At 53.6% G+C, this 24,234-nt stretch overlaps 6 protein-coding genes across 6 annotated transcripts; 2 read left to right on the top strand and 4 right to left on the bottom strand.

The window, feature by feature from the left end:
• Positions 1-618: 618 nt before the first annotated feature.
• CTAM01_00041 (cytochrome P450) lies at positions 619-2,395 on the bottom strand (the record flags this gene model as incomplete). Its single annotated transcript, XM_060516095.1, has 3 exons — positions 619-1,543; positions 1,604-2,114; positions 2,224-2,395. The coding sequence occupies 3 exons, from the start codon at positions 2,393-2,395 to the stop codon at positions 619-621; spliced, it is 1,608 nt and encodes a 535-aa protein (XP_060388721.1).
• A 3,157-nt stretch (positions 2,396-5,552) lies between these two features.
• Positions 5,553-7,441, bottom strand: CTAM01_00040 (glycosyl hydrolase family 20; the record flags this gene model as incomplete). Its single annotated transcript, XM_060516094.1, has 3 exons — positions 5,553-5,981; positions 6,035-7,213; positions 7,295-7,441. The coding sequence occupies 3 exons, from the start codon at positions 7,439-7,441 to the stop codon at positions 5,553-5,555; spliced, it is 1,755 nt and encodes a 584-aa protein (XP_060388720.1).
• Positions 7,442-10,395: 2,954 nt separating this feature from the next.
• CTAM01_00039 (uncharacterized protein) lies at positions 10,396-11,950 on the top strand (the record flags this gene model as incomplete). Its single annotated transcript, XM_060516093.1, has 2 exons — positions 10,396-10,772; positions 10,825-11,950. The coding sequence occupies 2 exons, from the start codon at positions 10,396-10,398 to the stop codon at positions 11,948-11,950; spliced, it is 1,503 nt and encodes a 500-aa protein (XP_060388719.1).
• A 902-nt stretch (positions 11,951-12,852) lies between these two features.
• CTAM01_00038 (protoporphyrinogen oxidase) lies at positions 12,853-14,830 on the top strand (the record flags this gene model as incomplete). The annotated part of the gene is made up of 3 exons (XM_060516092.1): positions 12,853-13,305; positions 13,382-13,984; positions 14,069-14,830. The coding sequence occupies 3 exons, from the start codon at positions 12,853-12,855 to the stop codon at positions 14,828-14,830; spliced, it is 1,818 nt and encodes a 605-aa protein (XP_060388718.1).
• Positions 14,831-15,695: 865 nt separating this feature from the next.
• On the bottom strand, positions 15,696-19,154 carry CTAM01_00037 (mediator complex subunit MED14; the record flags this gene model as incomplete). Its single annotated transcript, XM_060516091.1, has 3 exons — positions 15,696-17,148; positions 17,200-18,389; positions 18,441-19,154. The coding sequence occupies 3 exons, from the start codon at positions 19,152-19,154 to the stop codon at positions 15,696-15,698; spliced, it is 3,357 nt and encodes a 1,118-aa protein (XP_060388717.1).
• Positions 19,155-20,758: 1,604 nt separating this feature from the next.
• CTAM01_00036 (glucose-6-phosphate dehydrogenase) lies at positions 20,759-22,806 on the bottom strand (the record flags this gene model as incomplete). The annotated part of the gene is made up of 6 exons (XM_060516090.1): positions 20,759-20,877; positions 20,932-21,871; positions 21,939-22,283; positions 22,352-22,372; positions 22,426-22,498; positions 22,682-22,806. Coding segments are annotated over 6 exons (1,623 nt in total), but the record flags the coding sequence as incomplete, so codon positions are not given.
• Between the last annotated feature and the right edge of the window lie 1,428 nt (positions 22,807-24,234).

The following is a 24,234-nucleotide window of genomic DNA, read 5'->3' as shown; positions in this document are numbered from 1 at the left end:
AATCGTACCAAGAGATCTTCGGCGCTATCGGATTCCAAACCCGTCTCGCAAGCCTCTTCAATCACTAGATAGCCTCTGACACGACTCCCGTCAGGCTAGCTTCCAAGAAACACTGCAACCCAAAGTTGCCAAACCAAGACAATGGCCGCCCATGCAAATCAGCAGCCACAATCCGCTCTCAACTTGGCCGCCTCTCACTTCAGACCTATCAAATAGCCCTGCTTGCCAACGCGAGTACCCGCTCTTGCTTACTCCGTACTCTACTCCTAATTTGAAGTAGGCGCCTGCTTTAGCAGCATCCTCCAGGGTAACCCCAGTATCTGGGGGAGACAAAGGTCGGGTTATGGCTTGTCGTTGTGTATGGGGCTTGTCCGTTACACAAGAGAGGTTTGCTTATCCTAACCTCCCACACCAGTTAGTTGGTTTACAGTGCGCTTCGAAGACGTCTGGCGCTGTCTTAATAAATACCTCGTACAGAGGAAGAGTATTGTGTTGAGATTGTTCGTCATAATCATCAGTCATCCACCTAATCTCAAATATCTTTCCAATATTCGTCGCAAAACGAGCTGTATCTCCCTCACTCTCTCCCTCTCTCAGCAGCGTCAAAATCCTTCACATTCACCCCTGCTTCGCCCTCCAAAAAGCAACCTTTACGCCATCCCCAGGTTGCAGCACAATCTCCGCCTTGAGCGTCGGCTTCCCGCCGTCAACGGCATCCATATAACTCTCCACCCTCTCAAACCTCTGAAATAGCCGGCACAGCGTATAACTCATCTCCGTCAGCGCAAACTGCTGCCCGATGCAAATCCGGGGACCGCCGTTGAAGGGGATATACGTCCACGGCTTGGGCTGCCAGTGGTACCACCGCTCGGGCGAGAAGGTCTCCGGGTGCGCAAACGTCTCGGACACGGGCGGGTACAGGTCCTCACGGCGCTGCATCAGGAGCGTGGAGTACCCGATCGGCGTGTCCTTGCACACGGCGAGCGGTAAGGTGCCGTCGGGCCCGCCGCCGACGGGGAGGGTCGTGTCCTTGAGGGCTAGGCGGACGTTGAAGGGGACGACGGGGTAGAGGCGGAGAACCTCGTTCATGACGTTTTGGAGGTACTTCATGTTCTTGAGGTCGGCGTACGTGGGTTCACGGTCGAGACCGACCTGCTCGATGATCTCGGCGCGGAGCTTGCGGACGACTTCCGGGTGGCGGCCCAGCTCGTATAGAGTCCAGGAAAGGGAGGCGGCGGTGGTGTCGCGGCCGGCCAGGAGGACGGCGACGAGCTGGTCGCGGAGGACTTTGCGATCTCGGGTGAAGCTGGCGAGCTCATGGAGGAAGGTGTACCCTTGGTCAGATTTCGTCTTGGAGGCGAGTTCCTCGGGGCTCAGGCGGAGGGCGCGCTCGATGAACTTGTTGACAAAGTCGTTCATTACGTTGAGGCCGGCGCGGAAGGAGAAGAGGGGGATGAAGGGTTTCAGTTTGGCGGCGCGGGCGAGGATGTTTTGGACGCGCTGGACTTCGTTGAAGGCTTCGGCAAACTCTTGCTTGACGGTCCTGTTGGAGGGTCCCGTATTAGTCTGTGGTGCTGTATAGGTTTGTTGGTGTGGCACTCACGAGAGAGACTTTACATCCTGGCCCAGGAGGAAGTCGGTGGCCACGTCCAAGGTGTATCGGAAGAAGAGGTCCGAGACGTCCATGACCTTGCCGTCAACGGCATCCATATTGACGACCTGATCCTCTCCATCCAAGGCACCGCCATTGGCAATAGCCTTGAACAAGGTCTGGATATGCGACTCAAAGCAGTGCAAGTCACTGACGCGGTCCTTGATGAATTGAGGTCGGATGAGCTGCCGGCTGGCGTGCCATTGGTCACCGTCGGTGGTGAAGATGCTGTCGCCAAGGAACTCCTTCCATTCCTGATGGAAGGGCTCGCCCTTGCCGTAGTCGGAGAACTGGGTTGCGAGGATGGCTTTGATGTTCTCCGGGTCGGCGGTGAAGACGATGCGCAGGCCGAGAATCCTCTTCTCGCCGGTCCAGCCCTTGACTTTGGAGAGCATGTCCTTCCAGAACTCGACGTTCTTGTGTGTCATTGTCCCGCGGACGGCCTTGAAGATGAAGTCGATGCCTAATGGGGAAGGGGAATGTGAGTAACCAGAACCATTGATGAAAGGGTTTTTCAAGTACATTGACCACCGAATGTGTAAGTTACATCGCGGATAGCATGAAGAACTCACCACCGGGGAAACGGGCATTGAGGGACTGGCCACGAGTGCCGGGTGCCAGACGGCGCAGCCGTATGGTCTCATCGAAGCGCTTGACGGCTACCCATAAACCCCAAGCTATTGCGCCAAAGACCAAGATGACTTTGAGGGTAAGGTACTCGAGGGCATGGTCTACTAGACCCATGGTGAGTGGATTCCTGTGGACGTGTCGTCTAGCGAGATTCGGTGGTAAGGAGGGTGGAAGTCCGAGTCTGGAATCTGAGATGCAGGATCGCCTACGGGCGAGACAAATTCGAGTAACGTCTCTTTAACTTGGCGAAGATGGGTTGATTTTCCGGTACTGCTCGAGTGGGAGTTGACGTGCAGTCGTCAAATGTCGTAACGCAGGAAAAAGGTGGAGAGAGAGAGTCGACAGAGGACGGCGCAGTGACTATATTCCAGGAGCTCGTCGAGACCGGTGACGCAAAACCCGATAGCTTATGTACGGAGGAACGGGATGAATCGAAAACCCGCTCCAGTTGTAGACAAAAAGAAGACCAAGTCTGGGCAACGAAGGCATAACCATCTGATGTGGGTAGGTCTGATGTTGGAGGGTGGAAAGCTGAGACTACAAGTATTAAGTATGTATCGAATTAGCTGAAAAGGATGTATGAAAGCAGTAACATAGTACGAAGTGAAAGTACACCTCATTGACCCTTAGCTACTACGATGGGCTGATCCCCACTTGGTCTACCGTTCCTAGCTTGTTCCCCCCCAAATCCGTCTATCCGTACCATCTCTCTTTCTCTAGAGCTTCGGTACGGGGTCCTCGGAGTGCAGTGCTAGGGGTCTGCTTGAGACTAGCCAGTGTTGGAGACAATGGGTGAGGGGGACGGGGTCGAAGGACGAGGGGACGAGGAATGTGAGGAGAGAATCAAAGACACAAAATGCCAAGAACCCCCAATGTGATGATCCATCATCCATCCTCCATCCGTCACAATCCATGATCCATCGATGGCAGCAGCCCGCGGACGGCCAGAGAGAATCAAACCAAAGACGAATGGTTGGTCAGTGTACATTGAGGTGGGCTTTCCCCGCCCCCCTCTCTCCCTCCTCGGTAAAGAGGACCATCCCAAGTTCTCACATCCCTACAAAAATTCATTACACCATGGACATCGATGTTCTCTCCGTGGACCATCCACCGCGGCCGAAACACTTGCCCTTGTGTGCTAGCGGCGGCGTAAAAGCCACATGGCGAGTGAACTGGCGTAGGCCTGAGTTGGCTTAGTGCAGAGTCCCGTGTCACGCTTCACGCTTCTTTTGCATTGGTCTCTTCTAAAATTTCTTACAGCGTATCACAAGGTGAGCGTCTATTGAGAGTATCTTATGGACTAGTATACGTGGTCCAGCTGTATCCTATGTAAAGCTTCCCGAGTTCACTCTCAGTACGAATCGAGAAGCAGCCTGTTGGCTGTCGTGCAACGGAAGCTCGCTGAACCGGTACCCGAACCCTTTTTGTGCATGGAACCGTACCCGCCACGCGGAGACTGGACGAGGAAAAGAGATGGACGACTACCCGGGGCTCAATGATCCCTGGAGAAGGTCGATGATGGGAGGTGTGGTTTCGAGAGCCGCGGGGATCCGCTGCTTGGTGAAGCTAAGAAACCTCCCCTGTTGGTTGTGAAATCACCTACCTGCACATGTACGGCGCAGCATGCATGGCAGCACAGCACAGCAAGATCAAAAAAACTTCGCGTGCACGCCGCTGTTGCGCTGGCTCTACTTCATCAAATATCATCCCCCAGAGATCTCCCGTTTTAGGGAAAGAGGTGCGCTGTCTGACCAATCGTGAGATGCTGTGTACTTGAGAGCTGCGAGAAGGTTGCGGCATAGTTGCTGGGGACATGCCTACCTGATGCCGAGGTCACGAACCTCTTTTCTCCGACGAGAAGGATTTTGGATCTTTTGTTTGAGAGGGTGATGGAATCAGGCAATTGAGTGGATTACGTACAGTGCATTGTACTAGAGGAGCATAACTATCTCGTCGTTCACGAAATGTTTATCTTGTCTTGTCGCGAATGATTGCAGCAATTTCCATTCTCCAAGAGAACAAGATAGTCAAGCTGTTCGACTCTTCCGTCAACTGACAGTCGGACGATACCCCTGCCACTCTCGATTGTAATCCTTTCACCCATACCTTTTGTTGAGAAACTTGAGAACCTCACTTGCTCCCAGTCATTCCGCGTTGGAGACTACTGTGTAGAGACTCAAACCGGAGCAAGCACAGTGCAAGACCCCACCGATCACGATCTGAATACCCAGAAAGGGAATTTCTGCTGTCGCAACCTGCAGGTGCCCACACGACTCTTGACCACAGCTTCTCCACCCCGCGACTTACAGCTTACACCCCTGCAACTCTTTTTCAAGTGGAGGAGGGAAAAAAAAAAGAGTAGCCCAATTGGATCCTGCCAGGCTCATGCCTACCTTACCTTAGCGCGACTCCCAGCGCCCTCTCACTGCCGAAGCGGAGGGTGACGTCGGGATCGTTATCGTCCTTGTGACTTTGGAAACGAGCGGGATGGCGTGAAAGAGAAAAGAGACTGAGAGCGAGCATCCCAATCCAGCGTTCAGTCCTTGCCAGAGAAAAGCTTTCATCTAAGTAGGCGTGTGCAAGTAATCCAGTAGGAACGTCTAGAAGTGAAATCATATCTCGTACATAGATGCAAGTTATCAATTACAGAGTTCTCGACCTCTAAAGACGGCCAGAATACGGCCAAACGCTCAGCTCTCATCCGCACCATGATACCACGGGAAGCCCATCGCAATCACGAGCAAATGAAACCTTACCCCAGAATCCGCCCTCCTTCTGGAAGCGCGTCACACCAGATTCGCCGAGGTTTGGACATGTAGATCACCCCGATTTCTCCCCCGCTTTCCACAAACGAGCCGTTCATGCGGAGGGCGCAGCGGGAACTATCTTGGGCACAACCAACCTCGAAGAGCGACGGCGGCGGCTGCCAAAAAAGTCCCGTTCTCCCCTCCCCTCCCTCCGCCACGGAAAGGACATTCGGATGAACTTTTTAGCCCAACGGCGCCGGGCAACGGACGCTGAATGTGTCGACCCGACCCCCCGGGGCTTGATGATCTGTGTCGAATGATGCGAAGCGTTGTCATTTGACACCCTGAATAGGAAATCCATCATCCGTTGTAAGAGTGTTGATTAACGAGACGAACCCCTGTCTCTAATACATGTACAAGAAAAGGTATGTTCAACTGATCCGGCCAAGGGACTCGCTGCAATCTCCCCGGGAAACCGCATCACGCGGAATATAACAGAGAGCGTGGAACCCCCAACACAGCTCTTACACCATGGGATACCCACACTCACCCGCATCCCCCTGCGTGCAAAACGGCATCTGCACCGGCTCCGACCTCACACCACGCGCCACCATCCTCTCCCGGAACTCAGCCAGCCTCGGCGCCGCGTCGTACTGGCTCCGGTTCTGGCCCGAAGCGTCCCGTCGGCCCGACCACAATACCTCGCCCGCCGCGCTGGCCCGCGGCCACAGGATCCCGTCGATACTGACGGGGTCAATGGACTCGCTCCACGCCGCCACCTCACCGCCAAGGACCAGCTTGGCTTCCGTCTCGGTCAGGTTGGCCCGCGGGTCGTGCGAGTACATGAGGCGCCACCCCTTTGCCGGCGAGCACCAGTCATTGAAGGGGAAGAAGGCCTCAAAGGCGGCTCCGTTGTCGAAATTCATCCAGTGGCCTCTGCCGCAGTCGGAGTACTGGTATACGTTAGCAAGGTGAACTCTTTAGTATGGACGTCAACAACACCTACCCAGTAATTATAGTTGCTGTCAATGACCTTATGGCCCTTGCTGGTCAGTTTCTTTACGGAATCGCCTCCCAACCAAGACTGGATCACGACGTCGTCGCCGAGCGTGATGTTCCACTCGAGCGGCATCTCTTCCCAGACCAACGGGATGAGCCCGTGCTTGCGGATTCTGGCGTGGTTCTTGTCCATGAACTTTTGCAGAAGCGGTTGCAGGACCTCACTCGAGTTGGACCGGATACCCTCGTCTAGCATTGAGTCGTTCTTGTTCAGCTCATCGCCACCAGTGTGGAAGTATGCCGTGTAAGGACCGACCCTCGGCAGGAGATCGTCAAAGAGTTTGTCCAGGAACTCGTCGACTCGGGTATCGTTCATCTTGAAGGCGCCACATGGTGGCTCTACGCACCACCACGTGTACGGCTTCTCGTTGTAAGCCACAATCAGCTCCGGGTAGGCAAAAGAAACGGATCCAATGTGTCCCGGCATGTCGATTTCTATCACCGGCTCAATTCCGCGGTGAACTGCGTATTCCTGGATCTTTGCCAAATCCTCGGGCGAATACGACAACCCTTTGCGGTAAGCACCTTTGGCGGCTAGATCGGGCATCGCAGGAATGTCAAGCGGCCATGATTGCGAGTCCGTGATGTGGATGTGGAGCCGGTTGAGCTTATTCCAAGACATGGCGTCAATGACCCTCAGAACATCCTGAACGGGGAAAAAGTTACGCGCCGTATCGATCATGATTCCGCGGTGGGAGTACTCTGGCGAATCCTCAATCGAAACGGGCGCCAACGTGGTATACCAGGAGGTGCCGGATGTGTGCTGGTGGAAGAGCTGCACAAACGTCTCAAGACCTCTCAAGATGCCGGTGGAGGACTTGGCCGTAAGCGTCGCTGAGCCATCCTCTGTGATGTTGAGCGCGTATGATTCATCGACGTCACCAGCGACAGGCTTAAACGTGCTGGGCTTATCCTCTCCAGTCTGTGTAATCTGCAGCGACTTGACTGCCTTCTTGTCCGCCGCGTACACATCTGGCTCAAAGTCACTGTTCTTCGGGTGGAACTTCCAGGGCACGAAGTTTTGCTGGAAAATGGCAGCCATGGCGCGCGACACACCGCCTTGCACAATGTCTTTGCTGTTAAACGTCGAGCCCGAAGCCGGGTTGTAGCCATAAGTGTAGGGCAGCTGCACATTAAAGAAATTCTCAGTATTCTGTGTCTCATCATGGGAAGTGGAAGTGGAAGCAGAAGAAGGGCGCCAGCGTACAGATCCTCCATTATACGTGATTTCCAGTGTTTGGCTTATGAACAGAACACTCTTGCCAGTGGAAAGCTTCTTCGGGGCCGGCCAGATACCGGCACTGACCTGGCCCACGGCGAGGGACAGGGATACGAGTAAGAGAGAGGGTAACATGTTGACGATTTGGGGACCCCGTAATGAGAAGAATTAGGAAAAAGAAGAAGTATGCCGTTCAAACCAACGGAAGGGTCGAGGCTGGTTATATGAACAAGCTAGGGTGACGCGCGGTGGTCTTTGTGGTGTGTCTTTGCACTGTTCCTGCGAACCACAATTCTCCGAGATAAGGTAGAGAGTATGATATCCTCCTAGCCACCAAACGAACCGAAAGATTCGTCCCGTGCCACTTTCAGCTGCAGAAGAAAGACACACGAGAGCGCAGAAGTAGTTGCCCGTCGACTCTCCTGCCTTTTCTTTCACGGATACCGCGCAGCCAAGTCTGGTTGGTGGTTGGGAACCAAGCAACCAATTGACAGTGTGGTGCACAGAGCAACGTTACGTTACGTCAAGCTTTGAGGTTGACGGAGCCAAGCTCACTGTACGCTTGACGACCCACGCTACTGCTGACGACGGAGGGGCTGGCTGATGGGGGGAGGGAGAAATCCTCAGGCCTGGTCGATCTCATGCGGTTGAGAAAAAGGAATGAACAAAATCAAAGCTTCTCGAAATTGGGTAGACCGACGAACTGGCCTTATAAGGTAAATGTACCCCGTACGTTGGATGCGACGTGCCAGACCGGGCTGGGGCAATGGTACGATCCAATATGTTGATCCCCCCAGTATTCGGTTCCTGATAATCTAGGGAAAATAGTAGGCTATGATTCGTTTGTTGGTGGCGATGAACAAGGGGTATGCCTTCATGGGAGTAGAGGCGCAGGGCGGATGAGAAGAGGCAGCGGCTGTGCTTTGACGCCAATCCAACGCCGGGTGATTAAAGGAGCTGATGAAGCCGGGAGGCGCGAAGAAGAACCGAAGAAACAAGATGCTGGTTCTGCAGGAGACGATGGCGTTGGGATGGTCGATATGTTGGTTTATGCTCTCATAATAAAACTAGTGTCAAGCGCAGCTAAGAGCGGGAGAGCGCGTGAGAAGCGACAAAGGTGGTAGATAAACCAAGCTCAATAAGGATACAGGTGACAAATGCTCATGAAGTCTCGAGATTGACAGGAACAAGACAGATTGACTGCTAGTATCATCTGGTCAAAGGTCAAAGTAGCGTCAACGCAGGGACTCCTGAAGGTAAGAGCGGGCATTAGGATCATCAACACCGCCTGTCATGAGCAACGAAAACAAGGATGACAGGAGGGGGAAGGAGGAGCTGGAGGAAGTCAAGGGGAGGCGCGGCAGAAGCCCCCTCCCCCAAGCCAAGGACCTAAACCAGGCCAGGGGAGCCAACCGTCATGGCAGCAGGGGGCGGGGAACGGCACCTACGGCCAAACAACTTTAATTACCGACCAATCAAGCACACAGAAACCTCCGATCCAAGGGCGGCATTGTCTCCATCGACAAGGAAACAAGAAACGTAATTAGAGTATTCTCTCGTAAAGCCTTTCTTTCGGTCTCGCTCAGTCGGCAACAGTAAGAGAAGCATTTCGATGGCTTTCGAAATGCGGCAGACCAAACTTTGGATACGCGTGTTGCAGTCAATGTTCAGCGAGAGAAGTCTGAAAAAAAGTGAGAAACCATAGCTGGTCACCAGACGCACATTGCAAGCCAAGGCAAAAAGCCAAGAGTGGAGGGTGCTGGGTCGGTACCCACAGCTTGCACACACCAACGGCGGTCCCATCTGCAACCATACCTACCTACCTACCTACCTTATGTAAGATTCTTATCTTTTACAAGACCCGACACATGCCGCAAGAACATACAAGGGCATCGTACTGCATTTCGGACCTCGACAGTGAGAGATCTGGAAAACATCTATGAATCTTCGACACTAAGATTAAGATTCTGGTCGCCGCAGTCTCATCACAACTCTCATACATAGAGAGGGAAAGTAGAGAGCTCTTTCCTTTGTCGTCACCCTGTTTCAGCTGCCACCCATATAGCGTGGGGGCTTTGAGACAGACTCTGGCCTGCCAGTGAGATATTAACCAATATCTTTGGTAGTGACTGGTGTTATGTCCTGCCTGGAAGCAATGGCGGTGTAAGGCGCCATAGTTCAAGGCATCCGTAGATGCAAAAAGCTCGGCCCCTGTAACAGGGAGCCTACGAAAGATCCGAGGAGACTCTTACCAGCCTCAGGTGTAACGATGCAAGGATTTTTACTAGAAGAAGACGGGACTCGAACCCGGGACCTATGTGTGCGGGCATTTCGTTCAGATGCGCCGGCATTCCCCGCTACGACACAGGCCTTGGTGACAGAATGAAGCAGTTTTATTCAGTATAGAGGTATCGCGGGCGGGCGAAGCTGGAATAATCTAGAGGTGGAATGGACACCGTGATGTATGTTCAACCTGCCTGGAAGGAGCGGAACCACACAGGTCGGGTGGTTCCTGGGGAAATGAGGCTAGAGAGCCGGTGGCTGTGCAGCCGTTACGCTGAATAATCAGGCGCATCGCGTGCCTGAATTAGTCAGGGCAAGCCACACTTGGAATTCGCCTGAACCTTCTGCAGTGAAGAACCTCCGGACGTTGGCTTTGCACCGCCTTTCTTTGCGCAGACCATCACGTGACTAGACTACATCTCCTCCAATCAAAGGCTTTGTTGTGGGCCCAGCTCTGAATTCTCCGTCATCTCAGGAACGTTCTTTGGCTCTCTTGCCTCACCTACCTCGATTCACTTCCTCCACCATACACAACATTCTTTTGTTGCTCTCTTGTGCATCACCAACTCTCCTCTGCCGGAATCATCGCCTGCTCCCCATATACCCCGGCGCAAGCGATTTCCACTACCGCGCGCATTCTAACACGTCAACTAAAGTCTCCGGTGCCGTATTCGACGCCGACTTTTCTTTCCCGACGGCAACGCGTCTGGTCCTGCAGCTCAACTTCAAAAAACTGAACGCACCACGACTCGTCGCATTTGCACTCGAAGCTTCACGCGATATTCGCCATATCGGCGCCAATCAATATGACGGTCCAGGTCGTCCTCAATACCCCGCTGGCGGATGCTTTGAGCGCCGCCATCCAGCCCAAATTGATCGAGGCCGGCTGGGCATCAGGCTCCGACGATGATGCCGCGCTCGTCGAATACATCATTCTCATGCTCGTCAACGGCCGCACGCAGGAGCAGATTGCCACCGAACTCTCGGCTGATCTCCTTGGTCTGGGTCCCGAAGATGCGGGCGCCCAGCAATTCGCCGCATGGCTCTTTCAACAGGTTGAGCAGACCGACGCACAACTCAACGGCACCCAACCTTCCGTTACCGATGCTATGACTGGCATGTCTCAAGGAAATGGAGACTTTGACACCGACATGGGTGCAGGTGATGGCAATGAATTGAACGCGTTTGTCTCCCTAATTTACCCCCGCAGCCCGTACCCTACTAACCCGCTGTAGCCCGACTGGCCCGCGATCCATGCGAAATGGTCCCAACCCCCGAGGTGGTCGCGATAAGCGAATGCTGGGCCACATGACCAAGGCTATGGACAGGTCTGGCGATTCGGTTCTTCACCGCGTTCGCGGAAACGACAGAATCAACTCCCATGCCCGAGGCCCACCTACAGGCCCCAGAGGCGGTATGGGACGCGGCGGACGACCCATGAACAACCGTGGAGTGAATATTCAAGCTGGCCTCAACGCGATGGCAGGAATGAACGGTCAACATGGTGCCCCCCCGGGAATGAACCCCATGGCCCAAGGCTGGGGCATGCCCCCGCCGCAAGGACAGCCGTCACAAATGGACCTCATGGCAATGATGGAGCAACAGGCGCAGATGATGTCACAACTCCAGCAGCAGCTTATGAACCAAAGTGGTGGACGAGGTGGACGCCGTGGCGGCAAGTCTTTGTTCGATCGCACTCAAAATTCTCGCGGCGGTTTCCGACAACATCAATCCAGAGACAAGCAAGATTCAGCGATGACGGAAGGCGGAGAGGGAGACGATGTCGACATGTCACAATCGAAGCGCGAACCGCCCAACCCCGACGAGACTGTCTGCAAGTACAACCTCCGTTGCACTAACGGCGAGTGCAAGTTTGCGCATCAGTCACCCGCGGCACCGCCAGGCACCACAGTCGACATTAACGATGTATGCACTTTCGGTGCCGCATGCAAGAACCGCAAGTGCGTCGGACGGCACCCATCTCCAGCAGCCAGACTGGCGCATCAGAGCGAGCAAGACTGCAAATTCTTCCCCAACTGCACGAATCCGAGATGCCCCTTCAAGCATCCCGAGATGCCGCTGTGCCGTAACGGTGCTGGGTGTACGACTACGGGTTGCAAGTTTACACATGTTAAGGTCAAGTGTAGATTCAACCCTTGCAAAAACCCTCACTGCATGTACACCCACGAGGAAGGACAGCAGGGCGTCTTCAAGGACAAGGTGTGGACTGCCGAGGGTGTCGACGACCACGTAAGCGAACGTCAGTTTGTCGACACAAACGCACAAGCAGAAGTGATTCTCCCCGATTCAGAGAACGCTGTGAACCAAGAGCAGAGCAATGCGCAGGAAGTGATCAGCTAGGCGCTCATACGAGAACGTAAACCCTCAGGAACGCGAACTCTCAGCAGAGAGTTAACGCCATGCAAGAAGCGTTGTCTCCAGCAATGAGGCTGACTAGACGGGGGGCGGTGGATTGGAGGAGAGCAGTTGGCTCGGATTGGCGTCTCGCATCAGACCTGGTATACCCTTAGGAGGATCACTGTGAACTAGTTCAGTTTTGGGATCATTAGGAGGCTTCCAAGAAGAGGCCTCGATGGTAGAATGGGAGCGGCGACTTCTTGTATGATAATTGGACGATGATGTATGCCGAAAGCGATATGGCACTTTGGGCGTTTTGCGGGTGCAATTATTCTCTTATTCAAGTATAGACTGGGCTTTGGGCAAGCTGAAATAAAGCGAATCAGAGGGCCTCATAAATTGCGGTCCCTGATAGTGTTAGAGGCAGAACATGCTGTCCTCTTTAGTAGCCACACTCTATGTTCTCTGGTCTTTGTTCCTCGATATCTTGTGTGTCAATCATTATCTGACTGTCCGGGAAGCCAACTACCTAGACTATAAACGTTTAGGATAATAGTCTGTGGCAACAGCATACAAAGGTTCTCATTTTAATTCTAGTCTGCATTAGTATTGATTTTGACTATCCTGGGAAAGCAATTGGCCTTCAAGACGTCAAAGCTGCCCATGTTGGCAGTTGATGTTGGTTCGAGGTGGTGGGGCCGCAAGCTCCAAGGACCCCTAGCTCCAGGTACGGAATTGTTTGCTGCAAGACCCCAGTCCATTTCGTGACGCCACTTTGCAGCACCAACATCTTTACCAACGATCAACCTCGGATTACCACTCTCTTCCTTTTTCTTCTCCTTTCACCTCTTTTTCGGATCATTGGACCTTACCACATGGTGCTTAGAAGAGCTGACGATGCATTCATGGCTCTACTGAGGTCCTACCACTCCCAGCGCTTCTGCAGTGCAGCCCTCGGCGGCTGCGGCAGAAGCGCCGCCGCCGCCGCCGCCATCGTGCCGGCGCGACGACCCTTCTCGACAACCACGGTGGTCGCGAGACAAGAACGGCGACGAAGCCAGAAAGAGGCAGAACCAATTTTTACAAAGAACATCCAGGTCCCCACCGACATCGCCGTTGTCGGTAGCGGCATTGCCGGCCTCACGACCGCGCACTACCTGGCAAAGCTACTCCCCGAGACGTCCAACATCACCATATACGAGGCGGGGGACCGGGTGGGCGGTTGGATCAACACGCAGGAGCTCGAGGTCGAAGTCAATGGAAAGAAGAATAATGTGCGCTTCGAGCGCGGGCCGAGGACGCTGCGCGGTATGGGCAAGGATACATGGAAGTTCGATGATCTCGTGCTCTTCGACATGGTTCGTAGTCTCTCGTCGCGAAGACCTATCATACCCCTTCTTCGCTAACAGAAGCTTCCCCTTTTGAAACAAACAGATCAGAGACCTCCAAATGCAAGGCGAATACCTAGGGATCAAGTCCCCGCCCCGGTACATCTACTACCCGGACCACCTCGTCGAGATGCACCCGCGCAACGTCTTCCGCGAAGCCGCCTTCAAGGGCATCATCCCGGGCTTCCTGAACCTCATGTGGCGCCGCCAAAAGGCCCGCGAGGAGGTTAAGCCGGCCGACATGTCCGTCGCCGACTTCATCGCCACCTACACGGGACGCTCCGAGCTGACGAACAACCTCGCGTCGGCCATGATCCACGGCATCTGGGGCGGCAACGCCGATAAGCTGAGCATGCGCAGTTTCATGCCCGGGCCTTGGCACCGCTTCTTCGACAGACCGTATAAGGAGGACGACTTTGTATCGTATCCCCGGAGCGAGGTTGGCATAATGGCTACGTTGGGCCAAGATCAGGAGCTCCGGCAGTACCTGACGTCGGCGCAGAAGGATCAGCTCGTCTTCTTCGAGAAGGGCATGAGCAGTCTGCCGAATACTATTGCGGAGCACCTGAGGAGGAGGAAGAATGTTACGTTCAAGATGGGCGAACCCGTCACCAGCCTGGAGTACGATAACAAGGGCAAGAAGGTCATGGTGAGCTGAACATTTCTTCTTTTTCTTGGGAAACCCCCTTCCGACCAACACCACAAGCTAACATGCAATCTACCCCCCCTATAGCTCTCATCACCAAGCTCGACATCCCCAACACCATATGACAAGGTCATCTCCACCACCACCAGCAAAGCCCTCCACGCCGCGACGGGAGACGCCCTCCCCTCCCTCGCAAACTCCCCCAACGTCTCCATCATGGCTGTGAATCTCTGGTACCCGCAGCCGAACCTCAACGCCGCCCACCCAGGCGTCGGCTACCTCGTCCCCCGCGCAACAGACTCCAACCTCGAAGGCCTCCTCGGCGTCTTCTTCGACTCGGACGTCGTGCCCCGCGCCCCCGACGAGCCCGAAGGCACCAAATTCTTCGTCCTCATGGGCGGCCACTACTTTGACGGCCTCCCTGACGACGCCCTCCCCACCGAAGCCGAAGGCATCGAGATGGCTAAAGCCGTCGTCGAACGCCACCTCGGCATCCCCCAGTCCACTCCCGCATTCGCTATGGCAAACCTCGCGAAAGACTGCATCCCGCAGCACCACGTCGGCCACTACAAGCGCATGGCGCACGCGAGCTACGAGCTGCGCGACGCCTTCCAGGGCCAGCTCACCGTCGCGGGCAGCTCCTACACGGGCATCGGCGTCATGGGCGCCCTGCGCGCGGGCTACGACGTCGCCGTACACATTGCCCAGTCTGCGCAGGAGCACGTCGGCGACACGGGTCTCGGGCAGTTCGAGGGCAACACTGAAATATTTTCGTCGCCTCGGTGGCACCTACGTAACCTTGGGCGTGATATCGACGATAAGATTGGGTGGAGGAATTATATCCGCTAAAAAAGGAGGCAAGAAGAAGACGTGGGCTGGAGGTGTTTGGCCATGTGTTGAAGAGTTGTCTATCCACTTGTATCATCAGTCTGGGTTCTTGTACTATCTAAGATTTGAGATATTATCATAAATGTAGACTAAGAAGCATCGTCGACTTTGCTGTTTCATGATTGTTTTCCAAAGATAGTCATAGTAACAATTGTATGACATGAGAACCTGCTGCCAATCATGTCTCGAGCTCTTGTTTTGCATCACTGTTTATCATTGTCATTGTCGAAATCAATCTGTTTTTTGAAACCTTTGCACTCTCTGTGTTGTCTTTTCATGATAAACTTCAAATATCATGATAAAGGGGGTTACCAATGGTAGAAGGAGAGTAGATTACTCTTTTGTTTACTGCAGGCACGTAGGTACGTAGAAAAGCTTACCCTTTCTTTCCGTACATAGAAAGGAGGGGGTTACCTTTGTATAAAAATACATCACCACCGAAGGCTTACGCTACGCAGTAAAGGACGGACAGACACGATTGACTTTACGAATGTTTTCGAGGTATCTTTTGGGGGGGAACCATCTACCGGTCCCTGGGCCAAACCGGCCCGGGCTTTCTTTTACAGGCACCGCTCCTCTGCGCGCGTGCTTCACAACCGCCTTGGCTTCCAAGTATCGTATACCCCGTCCCGTTGGTATCACGTCGTCACTAAATACTAATGATGAATCGAAGAATCGAAGAAGAAAACAAATACACCGTCGCATCCAAACCACGCCTCTTCTGGGCCAAGGTCTATGCAACGCTGTTGGGCAGTCTCTCTGCCCACGTGGCTACGCTGATGCTCCCCTCCCTGCATCTAATTCCGTGTCTCTTGCCTGCAGGCACTCAATCGAGGACCAAGGGCGCTTGCTTACTTCCTCCACCGTTCCTATTGCTCCCTTGGCTCACGCTCGTTGGCTGCGTTCCAAAAGACTGATTGATTGAAGTTGATTGACTGGTTTGTGTCGGTTGGCCCTCGGTTGATGGTGCGCTGCTAACATCACCAGTCACAGCGTATGCTCGCACCAGGTCGTCGAGCTTCGTGAGCAACTCCATGGTGCTTGGGCCAGGCCGCGAGGCTGCGCTCGTCCTAAGACCTCTCCAGCCATTGCCGTGAGATTCCCAAACTCCCTTCAGGATCTTGTTGAACTCCTCGTCAGGGGCGACCACGCCCTGTGTTGCACGAGTGAAATTCCACCACATCTCGTTGCGCCGCATCCTGCTTCGTATCTCAAGTACCAAAACCCGAGGCTCGCCTGTCGGACTAGGCAGAGTATAACGAAGAGCAATCCAGTCGATGGACCTGGTGAAGATCTCGACGCGACCTTGGTTGGTTGTTTCGAGGGGTTCCCATTTCGATTCGATACTCTCGAGGGTCCTCAGAACTGGGAGGAGTACCGGCATATAAAAGATCAAGACCCTGAGTCCGTCCTGGGTATTCACCAACGTCGTGAGTAGGTCAAGAACTCTCGCGTGCGGGTTCCCCTTCTCCAGGGACATTCTAATCTGACTCTTAGCCAAGTCGAGGGATACCCTCCAGTGTTTTGGCTTCTGAGTCTGATCGCTCTCGCCTGGCATTGTGATATCGCCGTACGTGAAGACGACCTGCTGAAGGCTGACTCTTTCGCACTTAACAGAACCCCTTGCTTTGCTCATGGCCTCGAGGAAGCCTACAAGGCGATCAATAGACTTGACATGGGTTGTCAAAGTCTCTAAAATAGGTTGCCCAACCAAGTAGCGTATGCGGAATATGAATTCGCCCTTCTTGGGACTGAAGGAGACGTTGCGGTCGATACGGCCCTTGAGCAGTGCAAATTTAGTCTTGTCTTTGACCCGGACAATGGCGTCAACAATAGTGTTGAGTTCGGCGTTCTCAAGCACCTCCACAGCCGAGGGAGCATTGCCATCTTGGCCCTGGGCGGCTGTAGGCCGAGTTTGAAGTCCCTTGAACTTCACTTCGACCTGATCCTGCGCCCAAGATGAGTCCTGTTTGCCCAATTGCCTCGAGGTGTCTTTGGGGCCATCCTGTGCGCCTGATTCTGATGACCCCAAGATCTGGGACAGCTTGATGACCAGAGACGGAAGCCGTACTTGTTGTGGCAGTGCGTAATTAGTAGACTCCTTCATCAAGTATTGGATCTTGCCCTTATGCAAGTGTTCCAAGTCAGTAGCCTGTTGAACGATGCCAGTCACAAAGAGTGTCAGGTGAGACCAGAAGGCATCATCCAGATCTGGTTGCCCTCGAGTGAGTTGTAGTTTGGTATGAAACTTGAGTGGACGTGTTGGCGTGTTGCGGTCACTATCATCGTTAGTATCGCTGATCCAGTGCCTCTCAGGAGTGTAAACTTACATATCAAGCAGCCACCATTCGTCGCCACTCAGGCTCAAGGACACCATAACGAACCAGCTTTGATCTAGGCTCTGGCGCTGCATGAAAATAGTCTGGAATGCCTCACGAGTCCGAATGATTTGCTTGATGTCTTCGCCACCAAGGGGACTCTTGCAAGTCTTCCAGCCCACACTTCGTCCTCTGCGGCTGCACTCTTCAATGAAATAGCCCCATCTGATGTTCTCCAGGCAGGTAACTCCGTCCTCTGCGGGGTCTTTGCCGCCGTAGTTGAGGCGGGTTTCTCCTTGTAGTGTATATTTCGCGTGAGGCTTAATCGCGGCGAATCCAGTGATGGGTTGTATAAGGAGTGTAACGTTATCCCGAGGGCCCAGTTGCATGCTCAAGGATGATTCCATCGGCTCCATTTGAGAGACTGTCAAAGTCATCGAGGACTCCCTGTTGACGAACCGAGGATATGATAGAAGCTTGGTGTGGATGGATGACAGAATGTGCTCAACGTGTCTGGCCACTGCTGTCTTGAGCAGGTCTTCGGCACACAAGTTGTCCACATCAAATGGCAGGAACACATCCTTGACTTCCTTGTTGTCCCGGTACCAGCGTGCAACTAATCGACTGGAGTGCTTCGAATCAGTCTGCCCATTCGTCTTCTTGGCACTGTTCACTGCAATCATGACCCAGCTCTTTGGTCCGTTGGCTCCGTATCGAGTGGTCCAGTATTGTAGGGCTAAGGCTCTGTTGAGAGGTTCCACCATCAACGTGCCAGTCCATGTGCTTCGACTCAGCTCGATGGCCTGTCTCCTGAGCTCGCTGATCTTGTGCGTGAGCACAAACTCGTGCAGGAATCGGTAGCATCCTTCGAGACCTTCCTTTCCGAGGATTTCGTTAACGTGTGCTTCGAGGAATGACACCAGCGCGTCAGAGAGCTTGCTTGACGATGGCGAAAAGGCGAATCGGAAGTCAATGAACCAGAATTGTTGGGTAAAGTCCTCATCGGCGATTGTCAAATCCACTTCAAACTCGCCCTTCACTACGAAAGTGACTCTACCAGACTGAATACTGTAATTCTTGAACTGATGTGGTATTTTGTCGTAGTCTTCCAGATTCAGGCGAAGAGACAGCATCGTGTTAAGATCATCGATCCATTTCAGCTGTTCTTCTGCTGTCAATGGCGGTGGTGGTATATATCCAGGCTACGACAGATTAGCTCCCATCTCCGCCTCGACAAGATCCGGATAACCTACCTCTGGAATCCATGATGCTTCACCAGTCGTTAGGACTTGCAGAGCCGTCTTCAAGTCAGGGTTGGGAAGTCGGGCGTTGTCCAGCGAACGCTTCAGGTCAATCAGCAAGTCCTGGGAGTAGTCATATAGCATACGTTTCGAGTCAATGTGTGCCTTGATGTCGATAAGCTTGCTAACAGCCTCCGCGTTCTTGCTCCAGTCCGTAATGACGAGGGCCTTGACCCATTTGGAATGTGCGTCTTGTGCAAACTTGATCATGAGCATCTTCTTTCTCTTATTTCCTTCTGACATATCGTCAGGTGCATCGCTGCCATGGGGTGTATTCCCGTTCACTGCAGGAGGTGCCCACTTGATGGAACCCATTTCGATGACGGTCTTCTGTAGCTCTTCGTGGGTGTGTTGCGCCAGTCGCGCGACAATCGTCGATAGTGGAATGTACCCCTGGGTGATGTGCACAATCTCCTCGGGTAGGTCGTTCATCCTCGGTTTTTGCTGTAATGTCAACCCGGTCGACATCTGCGATTGTTGCTTTCCTTGGGAGTCGTTTTGAGAGTTTCCGCCGGAAAGGCCATTCGCCACGTTACCGGCCCCAGGGGTGTCGGCGGGCGCCTTGCCCTTATTCGGCTGTCCTTCCATCGTTCCACCATTGGCGCCGTTGACCTTCAGGTTTCTGTCATGGTTCGGATGTGTGCCGTTCAAACCCCCATTCTCCATGTTGACGATTCCAGGCATCGGGGGAGGGCCCTTCCTGCCTCGTTGCCTGCGTCACGACCGGCCCCCCAAAATATGAACTTGATTCTTGCCTGTTCGATAGATTATGGAATACTGATGCTGAGTGAAGCTGTGCCAGATAAGCAAGGGAGGATAATGAAATGCTGGTCCCGGTCCGAGGTGGCTGTCAGACGGGATTCAGTCATCGGCGCCGGATGCGCAAGCCAGCAGGACAGCGCAATCGCATCAACTAAGAAACCGAAGTTTCAAAGAGGGACGCGATACACGTAGTAGAAGTTCAGTCGCCGAGGTTTCGTAGGTAATAGGCGCAAGTGTGGTGTCGTTGAAACGCGATGAGGTCGTGGTCAATCGGAGGAATCGACCTAGCGTCGATCGTCGATGGGGGGGAGGACGCGAGATCGTTGTCGGAATTGTATCGTTGATTTCCGTGGAGAGTAATTCGCAAGTCGAGGTATTCGGTGCATACGGAGTCTCCGAAGGGTCGTGGAAGTCGGGCCGCGCAAAAACGTTCAGTTTGTTGACTGCTAGGTAATTGGGCAAGTGGTGATGCGATGGTGAGAGCGTGCAGCCAGGCATACAAGCAGGGCGGGAACTAGATCGGTCACGGTGCAACCCGAGCCTTCAGCATTTTTCTCGGACAGCCACGCCTACGGGCAGGCGCCAGCAGTCGACTGTCCCTGCTGTTCATCCGGGTCGGGGTGTCATGTGATCTCCGCCAATAGGACAGCCATGGGGTCCACCGCGCAACTCCAAGCCGCAAACCACCTTAACCGTATTTAGCAGATTAACCTTATCTTATCGTACCTTTGTTTGAGGTAGGAGCTCCTCGAAATACTTCGGTACCTCACCTAGCTAGTCACTTAATCCTGGCATGTACCCTTCATATATCGTTTCCAGCTGTAAAGTCACGATTGTCATTTTGTACCTTTCAGGACCAAATCCGTGTACCTTTCTTGAGTTACAAGCCTAGAGATCGAACATTGCTGTAAACTGCATTCTGGGCTGGCTCCTTGCATCAAAATTTGATTGCATGTGTTCAAGATTTCCCACAATGACGTTCCTATGAATACCTACGCTTTCAACAGTGACTGACTCGTTGCTCTAGGTACCTTATTAAGTGAGTACCCTCATCACCCCGGCTCTGTCGAGGACAGTCGTGTCTTGGTATACCTTTCGGATACGAACCGTTCTTGGAACGAGAGTTCGTCAATCATAGCAAGTGTAAGGAACAGACAGTTTTGATCATTAGAAACGTGAATCTCATTGATTTTCTATCCTCTCTGAACCGGCCAAGCAAAGCGAAGAGATGTCCATCGTCCTACCAGTGTTCACCCGTGGGCTTTCCTCCTGGCTTCCCTTATTTATGTCGTCTTCATTTGAAATCTATGCCCTCCCTTCGATGGTTATGATACGTTGCGAATGCCATAGGCTGCGCAGTGGGATATCGCGGGTGCATTGGCCGAAAGTGTGGTTTTTTGTAGTTGGTGTAGTGGGGGTGGAGGGGTTTGCTCAACTGCTCGTAGACATCCTTTAGAATCAATTCTTCTATGTATGATAGCTACGCTAAGGCGCGCACTTAGTTTTACTCACAACTTGTTCGGGGCAGCCTGAGCAGAGGTAGTAGGCCACTGGTATCCAGCCGCATCACTGAACTTGTAGCCATAGGAGGAGGTGAAGTCGTCAAGGACAGCGGGGCCACGAGATCCTGGAAATGGTTAGAAAGAGCTGGCTACAGAGCGTACACACTTCGAAGACTAACCATAGGGGTATTCCATGGGGATGATCTCCTTGTTGTCGTCCAGGTAGTGTAGCAGAGGGGTGAAGATTCTCCAGCTGGCGTCCAGCTCGTCGTCACGGACAAAGTTGGAGTGGTCGCCCTTCAGGCAGTCCAAAATCAATGACTCATAAGCCTCGGGGATCTTGAGGTCAGAGAAGCGGCGGCGATAGGTCAAGTCAAGCTCGGTGACGACAGTCTGCATGCTGAGACCGGGCAGCTTGGAGTTCATCTTCACGTAGACACTCTCGTTGGGCTGAATGCGCATGACAAGCTCGTTGCGGGGAATGTCCTTAAAGATACCCGAGGTAACGTCCTTGAACTGGATACGGATCTCAGTCTTTTGTTCGTTGAGGGCCTTGCCGGCCTTCATGATGAACGGAACGCCATCCCAGCGCTCGTTCTTGATGTATGCGACAAGGGCGCAGAAAGTGGGACACCTCGAGTCCTTGGGGACAGTATCGTCTTCCTTGTACGATGGCTTGCTGCCGTCCAATGACTTGCCGTATTGTCCGATGATGACGTTCTTGGGCTCGATGGCGGGCATGGCGCGGAGAACGCGCACCTTCTCGTCACGAATGTCCTCCGAGGCGAAGGAAATGGGGCGCTCCATGGCGAGCAGGGTGAGGACCTGAAGCAAGTGATTCTGCTGAACATCGCGAATGATACCGAACTCGTCAAAGTAACCGCCACGGCCTTCGGTGCCAAAGGGCTCCTTGAAGGTAATCTGGACGTTGTCGATGTTCTGCCTGTTCCAGGTGGAGCCGAAGAAGGAGTTACCAAAGCGAAGGATAAGGATGTTCTTGACCATCTCCTTGCCGAGGTAGTGGTCAATGCGGTAGAGCTCATCCTCCTTCCAGTCGGGCTCGAGGGACTTTTGAAGCTCCCGGGAGCTGGCAAGATCCTTACCAAAGGGCTTCTCAATCTGCAGACGTCATCATGTCAGCATCCCCATAAGCAACGGGCTAAGATTCAACGTGGGCGGCACGTACGACAACGCGCGCAATTCCCTTGGTGGGGTAGCAGCATCTCTTGAGATGCTGGGAGACAATGGTGAAGACACTGGGGGGAAGTGCCATGTAGAAGAGACGGTGAGTCTCAGGCTTGCCCTGCTCGAGCTCCTCGAGGTGCCGGGTCAGGTTCTGGAATGACTCGTCCTTGTCGTACTGGCCAGAGACGTAGGTGCAGAGGTTGCAGAAGTCGTTGAGCTGCTGCTCAATCTCCTTTGTGGGTGTCTTCATGTAGGATCTGATGCGGCGGATGTAGTCATCGTGGTCCATCTTTGTCCGCGCATATCCGACAATCTTAATGTCCTTGGGGAGGAACTGGTTTCGGTACTATTTGCGCCGGGTTAGCTCGCCATATCCGTGGGAGAGGCATGTCAATGCGGTCGTGAAGTTCGTACCAGACCGAACAGAGCAGGGTACTATAGAAATGTCAGCAGATTTTCCGGCCATGAGGAGGCTGTCATTCGCGTACAGTCTTCTTCTTTGCCAAATCTCCGGAAGCACCGAGAACAACGATGACAGTGTTCTCCTTGAGCTCCATAGAACTGTGTAATTAACGCCATTGTCAGCCAAACTCGCACACCGATAAACTAGAACGAGGCCATTGCCATTCTAGCACAACCCAAATTGCCGGATTTCAGGTCGGACAGCGATGGTGAGTGAACCTCCGGAATCGCAAAGCACAGCGGAAGGGAATGTTGGTGGGGTAGGAAGGCGGGGTGACATACGCTGCGGCGGAGGTGTGATCGGCCATGGTGTGTGTGATGTCAGTGATGAAGCTGGCTCGACTATGAATGTTTCTTTGGATGAGAGATGTAGAGAAGAAGGGGGAAAGAAAAGCCTCTACAGCAGGAAACCAAAGTTAGCAAGCAGAAGGGCAGAAGAGCGAGCTGGGAAGGTTTTGGAAAGAGATGCTGGGCGGAATCCGGGACGGATGGATTGGGGTATTTAGTAATGACGAAGCACAGATGTACCTCACCTCTGAGGTAGGGGTGTAGAGGGGTGAATGGGTACGACAGAACGGACCCGACGCATGTGTGGATGGGGTGAATTGGGATAAGGTATGGGTACCTATGCGGTATCCGTACCGTGGTGGTACGCCAGGCAGGGCATGGCAGCGTGGTGCGGCGCGAAGGCGCTGGAGGAAAAAGAGGGGGACTTTGGGGGGGGAGTTTAGAGTCTCAGGGGAGCGAGTACCGTACAAAGACCGGGCCAGACAAGACGGCAAAAAGCCAAAAAGATACTTAGCCTGAGATCAGGTCAACATACCGCGTTTAGTGCATCCCGACGGGGTTTGTCAAAGCAGTACGGGAGCCAGGGGGAGCTTACTCACAGTTGCAGCCCACTTCTTGGTGCCGCCGTAGCGTGCCATGTACTGTACTTTGATACTTGTTGAAGTCGAGTCCCGCAACCGCACCGCGGCTCGCCCTTTTGCGCTTGAGAGCGAATCACTCTGGTGAAGGTGGGTAGGCTTCCCTCGATGGGCAAGTGGATAATTGATAGATCAAGTCGATTTCGGCGGCATTACTGAGCGGTACCTACCCGGTAAGGTAGGCATATGGATACCTATACAATGGAAGCACACTGGTGAGACAGAGGTTGGCACAGGTTGTCTTTGTGATTTTAGACAGCCCAAGCCTGAAAAGCGCCCGCCCGCTCTCGCCGGACCGTCAAGGACGTGGAGTTGAACTTGGACGGAGGAACAAGCTGTGTGGAGAGAGAGAGACAGAGACACGGCAAGGAGCTGAGAACGCACGGAGACGGAGAGCGAGGATTAGTGAGCGAGCGGGCTCTCGTGGATTATTCTACAGGTTTTCGGTGCTTTTTTGCGAGAGGCAAGGGCTCCTCCGGCCCCCCTCGTTCAATGTCACCGGGTTATTCTGTCTGCTCCTCGTCGACTTTGGGCGCGGGACTTGAACAGGGTTGATGTCAATGGAGGGGAAGAAAGGAGGGGCACCTCCTCGGTCTTGTCGACAAAATGTTGAGCGCTCCCGGAGATTCATACGTATTTATCGGTCTTAAGCTCCCCGGCCCATCAGCACTGATCACTGATCACTGATGAGTGGTGACTGAGCAGCGACCATCCCAAGCATCCGTAGATCCCTCGACTCGACTCGGCTCAACCTTGCGGTATGTACGAATACCTAGTCATAGCTTCCTGGCATAGCTCCAGTGTGCACAGAGTCATTCACGCCCATACCACCTTGGTTTGGTCCGGCGCGCTGACGGCATCAAAGACTAGACGGTGGGCAATTGGGTTCCCAGCACAAAGCCAATCCCT

The sequence above is a fragment of the Colletotrichum tamarilloi genome (genome assembly GCF_030869305.1).
Source record: "Colletotrichum tamarilloi strain Tom-12 chromosome Unknown Scaffold_1.1, whole genome shotgun sequence".
Classification (NCBI taxonomy): domain Eukaryota; kingdom Fungi; phylum Ascomycota; class Sordariomycetes; order Glomerellales; family Glomerellaceae; genus Colletotrichum; species Colletotrichum tamarilloi.
Note: the sequence above shows the minus strand (reverse complement) of the source record. Positions and strands in the feature narration are given on the sequence as shown.